At 35.6% G+C, this 13,892-nt stretch overlaps 1 protein-coding gene across 1 annotated transcript in view; it reads left to right on the top strand.

The window, feature by feature from the left end:
- Positions 1-13,152, top strand: part of LOC117109623 — a 22,414-nt gene extending 9,262 nt beyond the window's left edge. Inside the window, exons 2-3 of the mRNA XM_033252011.1 lie at positions 10,990-11,154; positions 12,139-13,152. Of these exons, the coding sequence (XP_033107902.1) occupies positions 10,990-11,154; positions 12,139-12,305 (332 nt within the window). The 3' untranslated portion in view covers positions 12,306-13,152. The remainder of the gene's footprint in view (positions 1-10,989; positions 11,155-12,138) is intronic.
- Positions 13,153-13,892: the final 740 nt, after the last annotated feature.

Here is a 13,892-nt window from a genome sequence, read left to right as displayed (position 1 = left end):
TTTTATGGGGTTACCGAATGCAAGCCTTTGAAAGTCGGTACATTTTAGGAAATTCAATATCTTTTTTAACACAAGCTCAAAATCCTGTAGCACCAGTTTTTTTTTTTTTTTGGGACCCAGTTTACAAGCCTCGTTTTCAAATACCGCGCTCCAAAATCGAGTGCCGTCACTGTCATTGTGGCCGCTCATCCCTCTATTTTAAATTAAAAAATAATCGTTTCATCCCCGCACCCCCCCCCCCTTTAACAATTCACAGGGATTTTGTCCGACTGCCATGTCTCAGTTAATACGGCAATATCAAGTAGACCTGGGCCTAGCAATAGCTTTGCTATTCCGTCATTGATCTATAGCAGGAAGGCTCTCTTTGCTTTGAAGCCGAAAGTTAAAGACCCTGTTCCATCTTCAGCCTTTGTTATAATGAAGGAATTGAATATTTTAAGGCCCCGTCGTGGCTCGTTCAGGCAAGCATGTTAAATCCTGGGCTTCGCTCGTTAATAGTATGAAAAACAGGCATCTTTCCTCAAGTTCAGAAGATCAGATCCCTGTCAATAGAAGTCGCCTATCTGATTCTTCTGTGCTTTGTCACTCCATTGAACATCAATGTCCAAAAGTTGATAAACTCAACATTGCTGTATGGATTGCTCAGTCATTGCGTAACAAGACGGTACAGTTCTGTGAATACATCAACGAGCATAGTGTAGATATATCTACGATCACCGAGACGTGGCTTCAGGAAAAGGAATCGTCTATCACATCAGCATGTACACAAACCGGGTTACTCGTTCGACAGTCAGGGGCGGATTTAGGTTTAGGGGTGGGGGTAGGCCTGCCCCCCCCCCTTTTGAGAGGTAAAAAAAAGAAAAGAAAAAGAAAAAAAGAAAGAAAAAGAAAAAAATGAGCCCACAACGCCTCAAATGTTATTTTCGGGCGTCTAGAACACAACAATTTCGCGGAGGCATGCCCCCGGACCCCCTAGGTCACTGTTGTCTCGATCGGCCTAATTTTTTCCCCCCATCTTTCGCCCCTCCCCCCTTTTTGGACATCTCTGGATCCGCCCCTGAGAGCTACCCAAGGACAAGGGAGTGTAAGGGAGGTGGCATTGGTATCTTATCCAGAATACCATTCTCATCCAACAGAGTTGAAGGATTTACATCAATAGAGGTATGTGAGGCAGTGTTTAAATGTCCTAATGCATTTACCTTATTAAATGTTTATAGGCCACATGTCATCGATGGTCGTTCTACCATAACGCAATTCCTTTCTGAATTTCCGGACCTTGTGGAAAGGTATGTTCAAATCAATAACCTTCTCATTGTTGGAGATATTAACATCCATGTAACCAGCCTGATGATGCTCATGCTAATGCGTTTTTAGAAATAATTAATTCATTTAATCTTACTCAGTTAATTAAATCACCCACACACATAAAAGGTCACACTCTAGATGTTGTTATTACAAATAACCCTAGTTTTATTCTTTTCTCTGATGGTCATGAATATCATATGTCGGACCATTATTTTGTTAGACTGGAATTAAACATTTCAAAACCCCCTGTTATTAAACATAATATTATCTACCGTAGTTGGAAAAATATTAACCTGTCTATGGTAATGGGTAGGATTGAAAGCTCACTGACTGGTTTTAAGAACGACATGGATGTTAACATTGCTGTAGAAACGTACAATGACGTTTTGACCAAACTTCGTGATGACGTTGCGCCTATGAAGACGAAGTCTGTCATAACACGTTCAAAATCTGAGTGGTTTGACGAGAAATGTCGCTCAGCTAAACGGAGAAGGCAAGCTCTCGAACGAAAATGGCTAAAACAAAGCAATATGAGGACCGTATTCTGTTTAAGCAACAGTGTGTAAAATATCATAAAACTCTACATGATGCTAGAACTTCACATTACTGCTCTCTCTTAAACAGCTGTCAATCTGACCAACGACGTCTGTTTCAACTTATCAGTAGGTTACTCGGAAAGGCAAAGGAAGATACACTACCCCGGGCTGAAGATAACCAACATCTTGCTCAAAGATGCAACAAATTTTTTGTTGAAAAAATTATTAAACTTAGAGAAAAACTACCTCAAACAGGTCAATTAGAAAACAATGAACTTGTGATTGACCATACACTTGATAACTTCTCATTGGTTGAAGATGCTGACGTCCACAAACTTATCAAATCTATGCCTGATAAGTGTTGTGAACTGGACCCTTTTCCAACTAAGATTTTGAAATCTATAAACAATATAATAGTACCTATCTATAGAGCTATAATCAACTCATCTTTTTCGGCGGGTGTCTTTCCGGATTACCTTAAATGTGGCGTCATTAAGCCAATTCTGAAGAAACCTTCATTAGATCCAAATGTGCTTTCTAATTACCGTCCTGTCAATAACATCCCATTCTTTTCCAAGACTATCGAAAAATGTGCAGCATCCGAACTTCGACAATATTTATATGATAATGACATTTACGACCCACTGCAATCTGCTTTACCGAAAACTTCATAGTACAGAAACAGCAAGCATGAAGGTCCATAATGACATAATGTTGCATATAGACAAGGGAAATTGTGTTTTGTCCGTGTTTCTTGATTTTTCTGCTGCATTTGATACAATCAGTCACTCTACTCTTTTTAATAGATTATATTCTATTGGAGTTCAAGGAACTGCATTGTCATGGTTTAAATCGTACATGACGAAGAAAGCAAGCTGTGTACATCAGACAGTCTTCATCATCATTTTGTAATGTTGAATATGGAGTGCCACAAGGTTCTACTCTCGGCCCTATTCTTTTCCTTGTATACATGCTTCCCCTTTGTCAAATAATTAAACAATACTCAATTACTTATCATATGTTTGCAGATGATACTCAATTGCATATTAGTTTCAAGCCCAACTTAGAACAGTTTGGCAATGCAAAGTTCTCAATGGAAACTTGCATCGGAGCAGTGCATCAGTGGTTTTCTGAAAATGGTTTACTTCTAAATTCCAGTAAGACTGAAACTCTTCTTATCCATTCCAAATATCTTAATTCCCCACGAATTTCAGCATCTTTTAGTTGGTGACTCTTTAATCCAACCTTCTTCTGTTGTTCGTAACATTGGAGTCACATTTGTCACATGAGTCAATAACATTTGCCAGTCATGTAAATAATATATGCAAGTTTATATCCTATCATCTCAGGAATTTTAGAAACATCCGTATGTTTCTGACCGAGGATGCGGCTCTCAAAATTGTACACGCTTTTAATCACTTCACGTCTTGACTACTGCAATAGTTTACTTTATGGTCTGCCGATGAGATTCATTAATAAACTTCAACTGCAACTCAACTCTGCTGCTCGGGTAGTTACCTGCACTCCTCGATTCGATCATATAACTCCGGTTCTCATGCGACTTCACTGGTTACCCGTGAAACAAAGGATTGAATTCAAAATACTTATTTTTACATACAAAGCACTTCATGGGTTAACTCCTCCTTATATTTCTGACCTCATAAAACTACGTTCAAGCAAATGCAATAGACGACTTATATCTACAATCGACTCAACTCTTCTGCATATTCCATCTTGTCGCTTGAAGACTTACGGAGCAAGATCATTTCAAATAGCAGCACCTACTCTTTGGAATAGTTTACCTACAGATGTGAGAAATGCGACATCCTTGGATGTATTCAAAACTAAATTAAAATCACACCTTTATACTATATGTTATTAGTTTTTTTAATTTTCTTTTTTATGACTTTAGTTAGAATAGATACCGTGCATCATTATGGCACCTGTGAATTATGTTCCGGCCAACCATTGTTTGACAATGGTTTTAAATTGCGGGAGAACGGTGCGATGATGTGTGGTTCTTCCGCTTCAGTCCTTTCATTTCGGTTTTTTTCCTTAGTTGGTTAGCATAGAATCTTAGTTGGATTTTCTTTTTTTTATTATTTTATTTTAGCGCATTGAGACTTCGGTGTAATGCGCTATAGTAAATCCCACTACATTACATTACATTACATCATTTAATTGTTTATCTTGTTTGCTGTTTTCGTTTATTATAAATTCCCATAAATATAGGCCCTAGAGGCAAACACTGATACTATCTCAATAAATCCTTTGGGTTCATGACAGTGTAGGCCTATTATTAAATAAAACCATTACAATCACGTCGTTTCTCCAAAGTCCAAAAGACTTTTTTTTGTGCCTGGTTTCTCAGACCCGTAGCCAGCAGCATCTAACGGGTGAGACTATGGGCTTTGGGGTTCAAACCGCCCTTGATAGAGTGCTTAAATAAAACATAAATATGATACATCTTGTTCAAATTAAATATAATATAATATATATATATATATATATATATATATATATATATCATATAAAGACAAACATTAATGTGATGAAAGAGTCTTTCTTGTTTTAAATTGTGATCTGTTTAAAATGTAGGTCGAAATACTCAACCTAAACGAACTATGCAATGTGGGGTAGGGACGTTATTCTACTAAGGTCCTAATGACCCGCATACCCCAAACTTAAACGAATGCATCACTGGGGTAGGAACTTTACTCCTCTACGGTCCTAAGGATCCTCATACCCAACTAAAGGTGGTAATTATAATTTATTTAGTTCACATATACTTCAGATATATTTCAATATTTCATATTAGGAATCACTTCAGAATCAGTGGCACTCTTTTGTTTCCGAGTGGTGCATCAAAAAATACAAAATGAAAATTTTAACTAAATAAAATACAGTGGTAGATTCGAACAATGTGAGAGAGAACCTTATGTACAACAAAGAAAAACAATTCTTAACTAATGTTTCATAAGGTAACCGCAAAGGGTACTTAGTCACAATTAAGGATCCCCTGTGATTAATGTTATGAATGTTTAATAGACTTAAAAATTAAAAAAACAAAAAACAAAAAAAAAAACAAAAAAACTATTGGATGTTTAATCAGGTTAGGTGTGAAATTGGAAGAATCAATGGATAGAGAGGATGATAAATTTATAGCATAAGAAGAAATGAAGATGCAAAACGGGTTGTATGGCAAAGAATGGGAAGAAATGCAGTATGACAGGAGTTACGAAAGTGGTGAGGTCCACTGATGGGAGGAGGAAATACGAAATGACGATATATACTTACATTCTTCTAAATGACAATTCTGATACTGGTGTACGATGTAACGACGCAATTTACGTTTTGAAACCAAATCATAATATGTTTGCTGCAGAGCTTTCGTTTTAAATGTATCAGAAATTGATTTACACCTGGACAAGTCTATCTTATTTTGGTTAATCTACCGTACTTTACCGGAGTCTACTAATTGTCTGTAGAAATCTCTCGGGTGTTAAGAAGGAAGTGAAAGTCAACTGTACTTTTACTGGGCTCAGAGTTTATCAAAACCGATGTAAAGCAGCTGACATACATGGACCTACGATGACTTATACATCCCAAAATAAAGCAGCTAAAGATCATGTACACCATCCAAAGGAAGCGTATTGAATCCGAAGAAAGGTGTTGACAATCTTGTCATATTCAGCATCATATTCAATATATTTGAAAGATTTTATTTGGCTTGAAAAGTGCCAAGAAAACCGAAACCATGATGTTCATCTGGTCTACAAACGGGGATGCAATGGCAATGGATGTGTACCGTACTTGTATAATTAGTGCATATTACAGAAACAGTCTCTATCCACAAGACATTATTTAATTGAACAGCACCCAGTCAGTGATGTCCTTCCATAACATTCAAATATACCTACGAGTATGATTCATTCAGAGGACAAAAGTAAATTGGTTCCAACATTTTGGAGCAGTCATAGAGAAAGAACAATCACCACATTAAAGGTGATCGATAGGACACAGTTATCATGGATGGTGTTATGTAGGCCTAGAAGTGGAAGATAGTGCACGGCCAACATAGACAAATTTTGCCTGAACTAGCAAGAGCAGTGCGAAACAACTTCAGTGCTTATATGATAAAGACAGTAACTCCAAAAAGAGACAGAGACATTTTGAGATTCAACGTTTCGATCTATTTGATAATTTTCAAGAATACTGGTGAGAAAATCTCACCCATCCATATATGTTTACAATATTTACAGAAGTATAACAGAAAGCAAATAAAAACCGACCAATCAGATCATTAAAATCAAAGTTATAACCAGCCAATTAAAAACGAGTTAATTAAAAAATGAGGTGTGTCTTATATTAAGTATATCACTTATTATTGTGAATAAACAATGAATAATCAACAATTTTTCAACAATAGTATAGAAGCCTGGGAATGCTGGCTGATTGAAAGTCTCATAACATGAAATAAACAATAAGAAATTTAGTGATATACTTAAACAGTAGAGAATGCTTTCAAGAAAAGTACATGTGATATAATTGCAATTCAGAATTAAGTAAATAATGAAAGCTCCTTGGATGTTATGATAACCAAAAACATGCTAAGGGAGTGCCGGACTACCGGTAACGTATAAAAACATAAAATACAAAATATTTTTACATTTTAGTACTCTTTCAAAAAAATCCCTTTTTGTAATTTGGCTATTATGTCAATTTATAAAAAGTGTGCCATGTTTGTTCGTCTACCAACAGAAGGCACTACATACCATAGCCCCAAATATGGCGCACCGCTTGAACGCCAATGGTTTTGTAGTGTGAGAATTTCGTCTGAAATGCTTTTGCTCATCATGAATGGAAACCGGAGAAACATAGCCCAAGCTTGCTTTTATAATGATATATGTATGTAAAATTTCATTGTAATCCACTCATCGATTTTATTGCTTTTAGTGTACAAAGTTTCAGTTACGAGCATTTTAGTATGATGGATCACAACTTAATCCAGCCAAGACAAGTTTCCAAACGTTCGTTTTTATCCAAGCAGATTGAAAAGCAGGCTGCTAAGGCTTTCGAAGACCATAATGCCACATAGCAATTTAAAAAGGTACATAGCTCTTAAACAGCCTTGATGAAAGTTAAAGACTATATAATGAAATACTTATCGTAGCTGTTGTGTAGTTGTGTATTGCTAGTGCTTCTCCAACAGTTACGTTGACACAGTTGAAAGTCATTCACTCTTGAATTGCACAGTTTTTTCCCTTGAATCCAACTAAATTAAATTGGTTTGTTTTGTGTATATTTGTAAGAAACTTAGGAAAGTAAATTTTCTATAAATATACTGTATCGGAATATTTTAATAGTACACTTGGGAAAACTGTTAAACATGGACTGGATTAAGCAGATATATGATCAAACAAAATGGAAATGCTAAGGCTTTAGACTTTAATAAATTGTTCCGGAATTGCTAACGACGAATGAGGATCTCATGTTGTAGATAGACTATTTAATTTTTTTTAAACAAAAGACGCTTTAAAAACTGGTGTCACCTAACAATTTTAATAAAGTTAACGTATTTAAATGCAAACAAGTAAGGCATTACATATACTCATACCGCTGTATCTGGAAGAGTGATGTGGAAGATTTCCAATCGAAGTCACAAGTATTATAACTGTTGTTCCCCTCTTGCTGAACCGTGACAAATTTATGGCAAAGGGTTACGCTTTCTAGTATAGCAAAAAGAAAGGAAATTGTAATGTATTGTTTTTAGTATGGGAATCAATTTCTTAAAAAAATATTTTTAAAATTTTTGTCTAAGTAATTTCTTTCCTGCTTACATTCCGTTGTAAGCAGGCCAAGAGAGAATGGCATAATTGGTTGTAAAATGAAAGTGACAAATGGAAGTTAAAATAAAGAAAATGGAAAAGAATTGATAGTCTACCGGGGTCAGGGAGAGAAGGTGAAAAAAGAAAGAATCGGAATCATGGAGTGAAGGCTGTATGATATCTTAATAATATCTTAACCAATAGAAAGAGAGGCAATGGATTCACAAAAAACAAGGAAGAAACTATTATTTGGTAGAAGTGAAGTGTCCAATAGATTGAAAGAATACATTGCAGAGATGTACATAAAAGAACCACGGCGGAGAAAATGACAATCAGGAGCCGAATTTAGAAATCAACTAAAATAAGAATGAATGTTGAAAGAAAGGACAACCTAATACAGAAAAATATATGCTCGGTACTCTGGAATAATGGCGTTTGACTAGCAAAATTTAAAGTAGATAGGAAGTATGAGAAGAACGGTCCCGCCTAAATACAACGCATCAACATGCAATGAATATGAATTGGAGGCAAGCGAGGTTTTAATCAGACTGAATAAATATTAAGAAGAATGATGAGGAACAACTAAATAAAAAATGACAACCTGTTAACGACTTCTGTACACAGGTCCACGAGGAGGAATAAGTCAGTAGTGAGTTAATTTCAAATATGATTTACCTTAACTCATTATTGATCTGATTAATTTTGTACAAAGGCCTGCAATAAAAGTATAGTGGTACCTGATTTCTAAACGCTACATACTTTGACGGATATCGAAACTATTTGTTTTGAACGTAATTTAAACCATGTTTAAACATAGCTAGATTTGGTCTGAACCAATCCAAAATACCTGAAAAAGACATAGTGTCGTGAAAGACACGTTTTGCAGTTCATTTACCACTCTGCTAACAACTTTACATTACTTATCCAAAGTTAGGCTAGTTCTATGCAACGGTCAGGCGATACTGTATATGTACATACTGCAAGTACCATATTGACAAGGCCTGTTGCATTGATCATGATATGTGTTGAAATATTACGTACGGTAATAATAGGGTCTAGGCCCGTAGTCGCATGACTTTTTTTCACCCAGTCTTTTGCCACACTGCATTTTACCACCCAGCCTTTTGAGTTTTTGCCACCACCCGACATTTATCCCCTAGATCTATTGAAACTTGGCATTTTGCTACCTAGTCCTTTGTAAGCCTAGACCTGTTGCAACCCGCGGCGTCACCTTTATCGACCCAAACCTTTTCCATCCAGCGTTTTGCCATCTACAGTAAACCCGTTTGGTGCCACCCGGAGAGCAGCTAGCTCAATCGGCAAAACTAGCGGGAGCCACTGTGCGTGCGCTCATCCGTAGATCTATTGGTCCCCGGTTCGATTCCCATCGCTGCCCTTATCTTGTGTTTCAGTTCGATGGCTGAAATTCAGTCTTTAAAAGCACACCACTTTTCGGATGAGACGTTTAAGCCCTTTGCCCCGTACATATGCACGTTTGTCTCTTGGTGTACTGTCCAATTCACCACCAGCAAGACCCCACTGGGAATAAGTCTTAGGACTTTCTTACGTTTGCCTTGTGTATTACACCGACAAAATGCGGACCGTTGCCATGCTATTGCCTGTTACCACCCAGTCACGTGCCGATCTGCACCTTGTCAGTACCCTATGCCTATAATGCCACCCGGTCATCTGCCATCCGGCCCGTTACCACTATTATATATCTTGAACCATTACCGTACTATTCGAACTTTTTTTTCTCTGTCTATGGCATTGAGTGATGACTGAACTGGTCGTTTGTCATATTTTGAACAAAGACAAATAAGTAAAGTTATAATGGGATAATTAAATGTACAATGTGAAGTAAATATACAGTATTATACGCTTTAAATGCATAATATTTAAATGCAAGTATAAGTAGTCGTCACTTATACGAACAGATTATCATTTCATTATATTTGTATTATATTGAATTTGACAATGACAAATCACAATACTATAGATAATACTTACAATGATACTGATAAAAATATTATTATAAATATGATTTATAAACATTATTATTGCAAATGGCTATTGTCATTGTTATTATTGCTGTTGTCGTCATGGTTTTATTATTACATGTATAATCATTATCATTAATAATAATAATAATAATATTATCATTAATAATAATATAAACTATCTATCGTGTGTTAATTGTCATTGTGCTGACAATAGTAGGCCTATACTATTTAAACAATCTTCAACTGTATAATTAACAATTATGGAACATAGCCGCAGCATTTCTTATAAAACTTGATGCTTATGAACCACTTTTATTCAATTATTCAAGACGTCCCACATCCCGTCCCGTCCAGTTGCCAGCCGGCTTTTGCTCTTGGGCATTTGCCACCCGGTCCTTTACCACATGGCCTTTTACTACCCAGACCTCTCCGGTATTTGCAATCTGCGCACGCTGCCACATTTGGTCTATTGACACTCTAAGCACACTGCCTTTTGCCACCCGGCTCATTATTACCATTATAATGGTCATTTTATATTTTTGAATGATCAAATGCACAGAGAGAACATTTCTTAAAGGTTTATCATTATTACAGTCTTTTTTAAAGATAATTATTACTTCTACTTTCTATTTCGTGTGAGATGATGCCTGTAGTATATGACATATTTTAAAATTAATGTACCAGGCAACGGTTCTAGAATTGCAAAGGGCCCGGATGGCAAAAAAGTGGAAAATGCCAAAAGAAAAATGACCGAGTACGGTAGCAATAGGCTTCAATGGCAAAAATGGAAATTTCACTGGATGACAAAATGCCTGGTGGCAAAGTGCCTTGATTAATGGTAAATGATGGGAAATGACCGTTTGGCCAAGTGCTAAGCTCAGTGGTGGATTCAAGGGGAGGGCAGCCAGCCGGCAGCTCCCCCCCCCCCAACCACCTAAATTTTACAAAATCAATAAAAAAGAAAATGCTACTCAAATTTTTAGTCTGAGTGCCATTTCCGCCAACCTAGAGGTACCATAATCATAAATTTGAAACTTCTGAATCCGCCACTGAAGCTGCAGAATGCAGGGTGGTAAAAAGTCTTTGTAACGGGCCTTATGTGGCCAAAATTTGTTTGGCGACTGGAGAAAAAAAGGCGTGGTGGATAAAAGGCCGTGTAGCAAAGGGTCGAAGTGGGAACCGAGGAAGGAGCTGGAATATGTAGGCCTCCTATTCTACATTGTGTGTGTATATGTATCTGTCTAGCAAAAAATATTTCTATTTTACACAAACTTTATCATTATTCACCATATATTTAATCAATTTATATTTCCTCAGATCAAGGAAGAAACCGATTCATGGTTGTTCTCCTTATATCGTTTGTTTTATGTGACCAGATTCTGTGTACTACTATTCGATGTGGGTCGGAATTTAGGGCAGCTGTACGGACGGTCTGCATGGCAAAACGTATGCCTAGTTATGGTCCTAATGTTTATGAAAACGGTATTAACAATTAATATTTATTAATTCATTCATGTTTATATTTAACACTAAACAGCCATCTAAGATAAAATAAAGTTGAAGTATGACTGATCGAACATCTCGAAAATTTCTGGAAAATTAAACAAAATATGTAAAAGGTCCGAAAGTTATATTACGTTTGGAAACTGTGAAACTACTTTTCAAACATTAAATCATTTGATAACCTTAATCATGGATTTTAGCCTAATGGTTATAGTATTTCCAGCCAAAGTGCATAAGATGAGTGTTCTTTAGATAGATATCCGTTATTCAGTCTAGGCCTTTTTAAAACATTGGAGATATTAACGTTCGTCGATGTCTTAAAAATAAATTCGAGCAGCTCTTGTATTTTGTATCACTTATGGCCCATAAGGCTGAATACGATACATGTTTCTGCATGTTTTAATCCTGAACAACAATTTTTAGTTAGCTGTGTTTGGTTGATCATCATCATCATCATCATCATCATCATCATCATCATCATCATCATCATCATCATCATCATCATCATTGTTATTACTATTATTATTATTACTATTATTATTATTATTATTATCATCATCATCATCATCATCACCATTATCATCATCATTTTCTGTATTATTATTATTATTATTATTATTATTATTATTATTATTATTATTATTATTTCATTCATTCATTCATTCATTCATTCATTCATTCATTCATTTTCTGTTTTTATTTTGCTTGCTTTTTTTTTATTCAGTTAATTAATTACATTCTATGACATTCTGTTTTCCGTCATCTTTATAGACCAGATTAAGCCACCGTCCTTTAGCATTTCAAAAATAGTTACAATGGTCTACTACAAAATTTCATTCATTCATTCATTCATTCATTCAAAACCTCTTGTCTTCTACTTATTATTGAATACGGTAGATTGGGTATTTAACCCCAAATAATCCAAATGCATATCCATACTGAATCATTGCCATTTTTTTAAAGCTTTAGGCCTACTAGCCGGCGGCCGACTACCGTATGATAGTGAGCAAGAAATCAAGACTCGATTATTTCCACGGTTGAGAAAATCTAGAAGTACGTACACCGGCCCGCACGACTTTTGCTGTACACATGGTTGTGACGATGACTTTATTAGGGTTCGAGTTTGCTAAAAATGTCATATAAGTTTATTAAAAATATTGAAATACAATTGTGTTTTACATAGAAATTTCGTTGATTTGTTCACATTACAAAATATTTTTAATTTTGTGATGTGATAATGATTTCAGCGTCTCTTGATAAGGCAAATTATATGAGTGTCAGGTTATTTCAGGTACTTTCATTCAAGAAATGAATAATATGTCCAAAATGAGACATGAGGCTTTCGTATAAGATGTGTCAATTTGGCTTCTTTAAAATATTAAAATTAGTGTTAGAGCAAATTTGATAAAATTTTCAATTATTTACAAGCTTTCAAAATTACTTTCAATCTTGTATTATGGTTATTTATACACGATAAACATTAGGGCTTACTACATTAATAATATTATTTATTACATATATATTGTATTTATATATATATATATATAATATATATATATGCATATATAATATATATGATAGAGATAAACTCTAAACCGAGATGTGCATAGCACTGAATATAATATTAATATAACAATAGGTAAATTTAAATCAAGTTTGCTGCGTAGGACCGTAACAAATAAATAAGTAAAATAATAACAGTGTTTATTTAATAGAAACATGTTGTAATAATCGTATCAAGAATCAAAAGAAAATTTCTTTTATTGCAGTTGTATGAAAAGGTGTCTGGGATTTCTATAGGATAGTTACAGTTCTTTTTAATACTTAATAAATAAATAGGAAATAAAAATAGTACAGTAATATATATATATATCCATAATTAGACATATTACAAACACATGCAGAGTAGTATCCTTCCATCTCCGCAACATCAAGGCAGTTAGGCGTTTTTTAAATGAAGATGCTACATCAAAACTTGTACATGCATTGGTTACATCAAGATTGGATTATTGTAATGGAGCTGTCTCATGTAGCCTGGGTTCCAGGCCCTAATTTTGGGTTACTCACTCTCTGTCTCTTATACACATCTAGATCTTGTCACTGGGACACCTAAATTCCATCACATCACCCCTACTCTTCGTCGTCTTCATTGGTTGCCAGTGAAACAGCGTATTGAATTCAAAGTACTTTTATATGTTTACAAATCAATTCACAAGTTATCGCCACAATACATTTCCGAATTAATTAAGGTTCGTTCTGCAACTTGCACTCGTTCCCTCCGGTCAACAACTGACTCAACCAATCTTTATTGTCCATCCTTTCGGTTAAAGTCTTGTGGGGAGCGATCGTTTATGGTTGCTGGGCTCAAGTTGTGGAACTTGTTACCTTTATTTATTCGTGAGTCACCTTCTGTCACCATTTTCAAAGAACGACTTAAGACCCACTTATTCTCGTCCCTTTAATTAATTTATTTTTTTCTATTTCCATGCCAGCTAGCTTTTATAGCCTTAACTAGGATAGGAGGCGCCCGAATCCGAGATGGCCGAGACTCAACAGGTGCTGACTGTAGTTCAATTAGATTGAACCCTAGACAGTGATGAGGGCGTATCCCCATACTTCGGTTTGGGTGCTGGCATGGTATTCAAATTTCACTTCTTTTTATTTTGTGGTTTTGGTTTCCGTTCCATCTTTACACTTGCCTGATAGCGCTTAGAGAC

The sequence above is a fragment of the Anneissia japonica genome, unplaced genomic scaffold, assembly GCF_011630105.1.
Source record: "Anneissia japonica isolate Jap-2015-1 unplaced genomic scaffold, ASM1163010v1 scaffold287829_len2072220_cov186, whole genome shotgun sequence".
Classification (NCBI taxonomy): domain Eukaryota; kingdom Metazoa; phylum Echinodermata; class Crinoidea; order Comatulida; family Comatulidae; genus Anneissia; species Anneissia japonica.
This window is presented reverse-complemented; position numbering and strand designations above follow the sequence as displayed.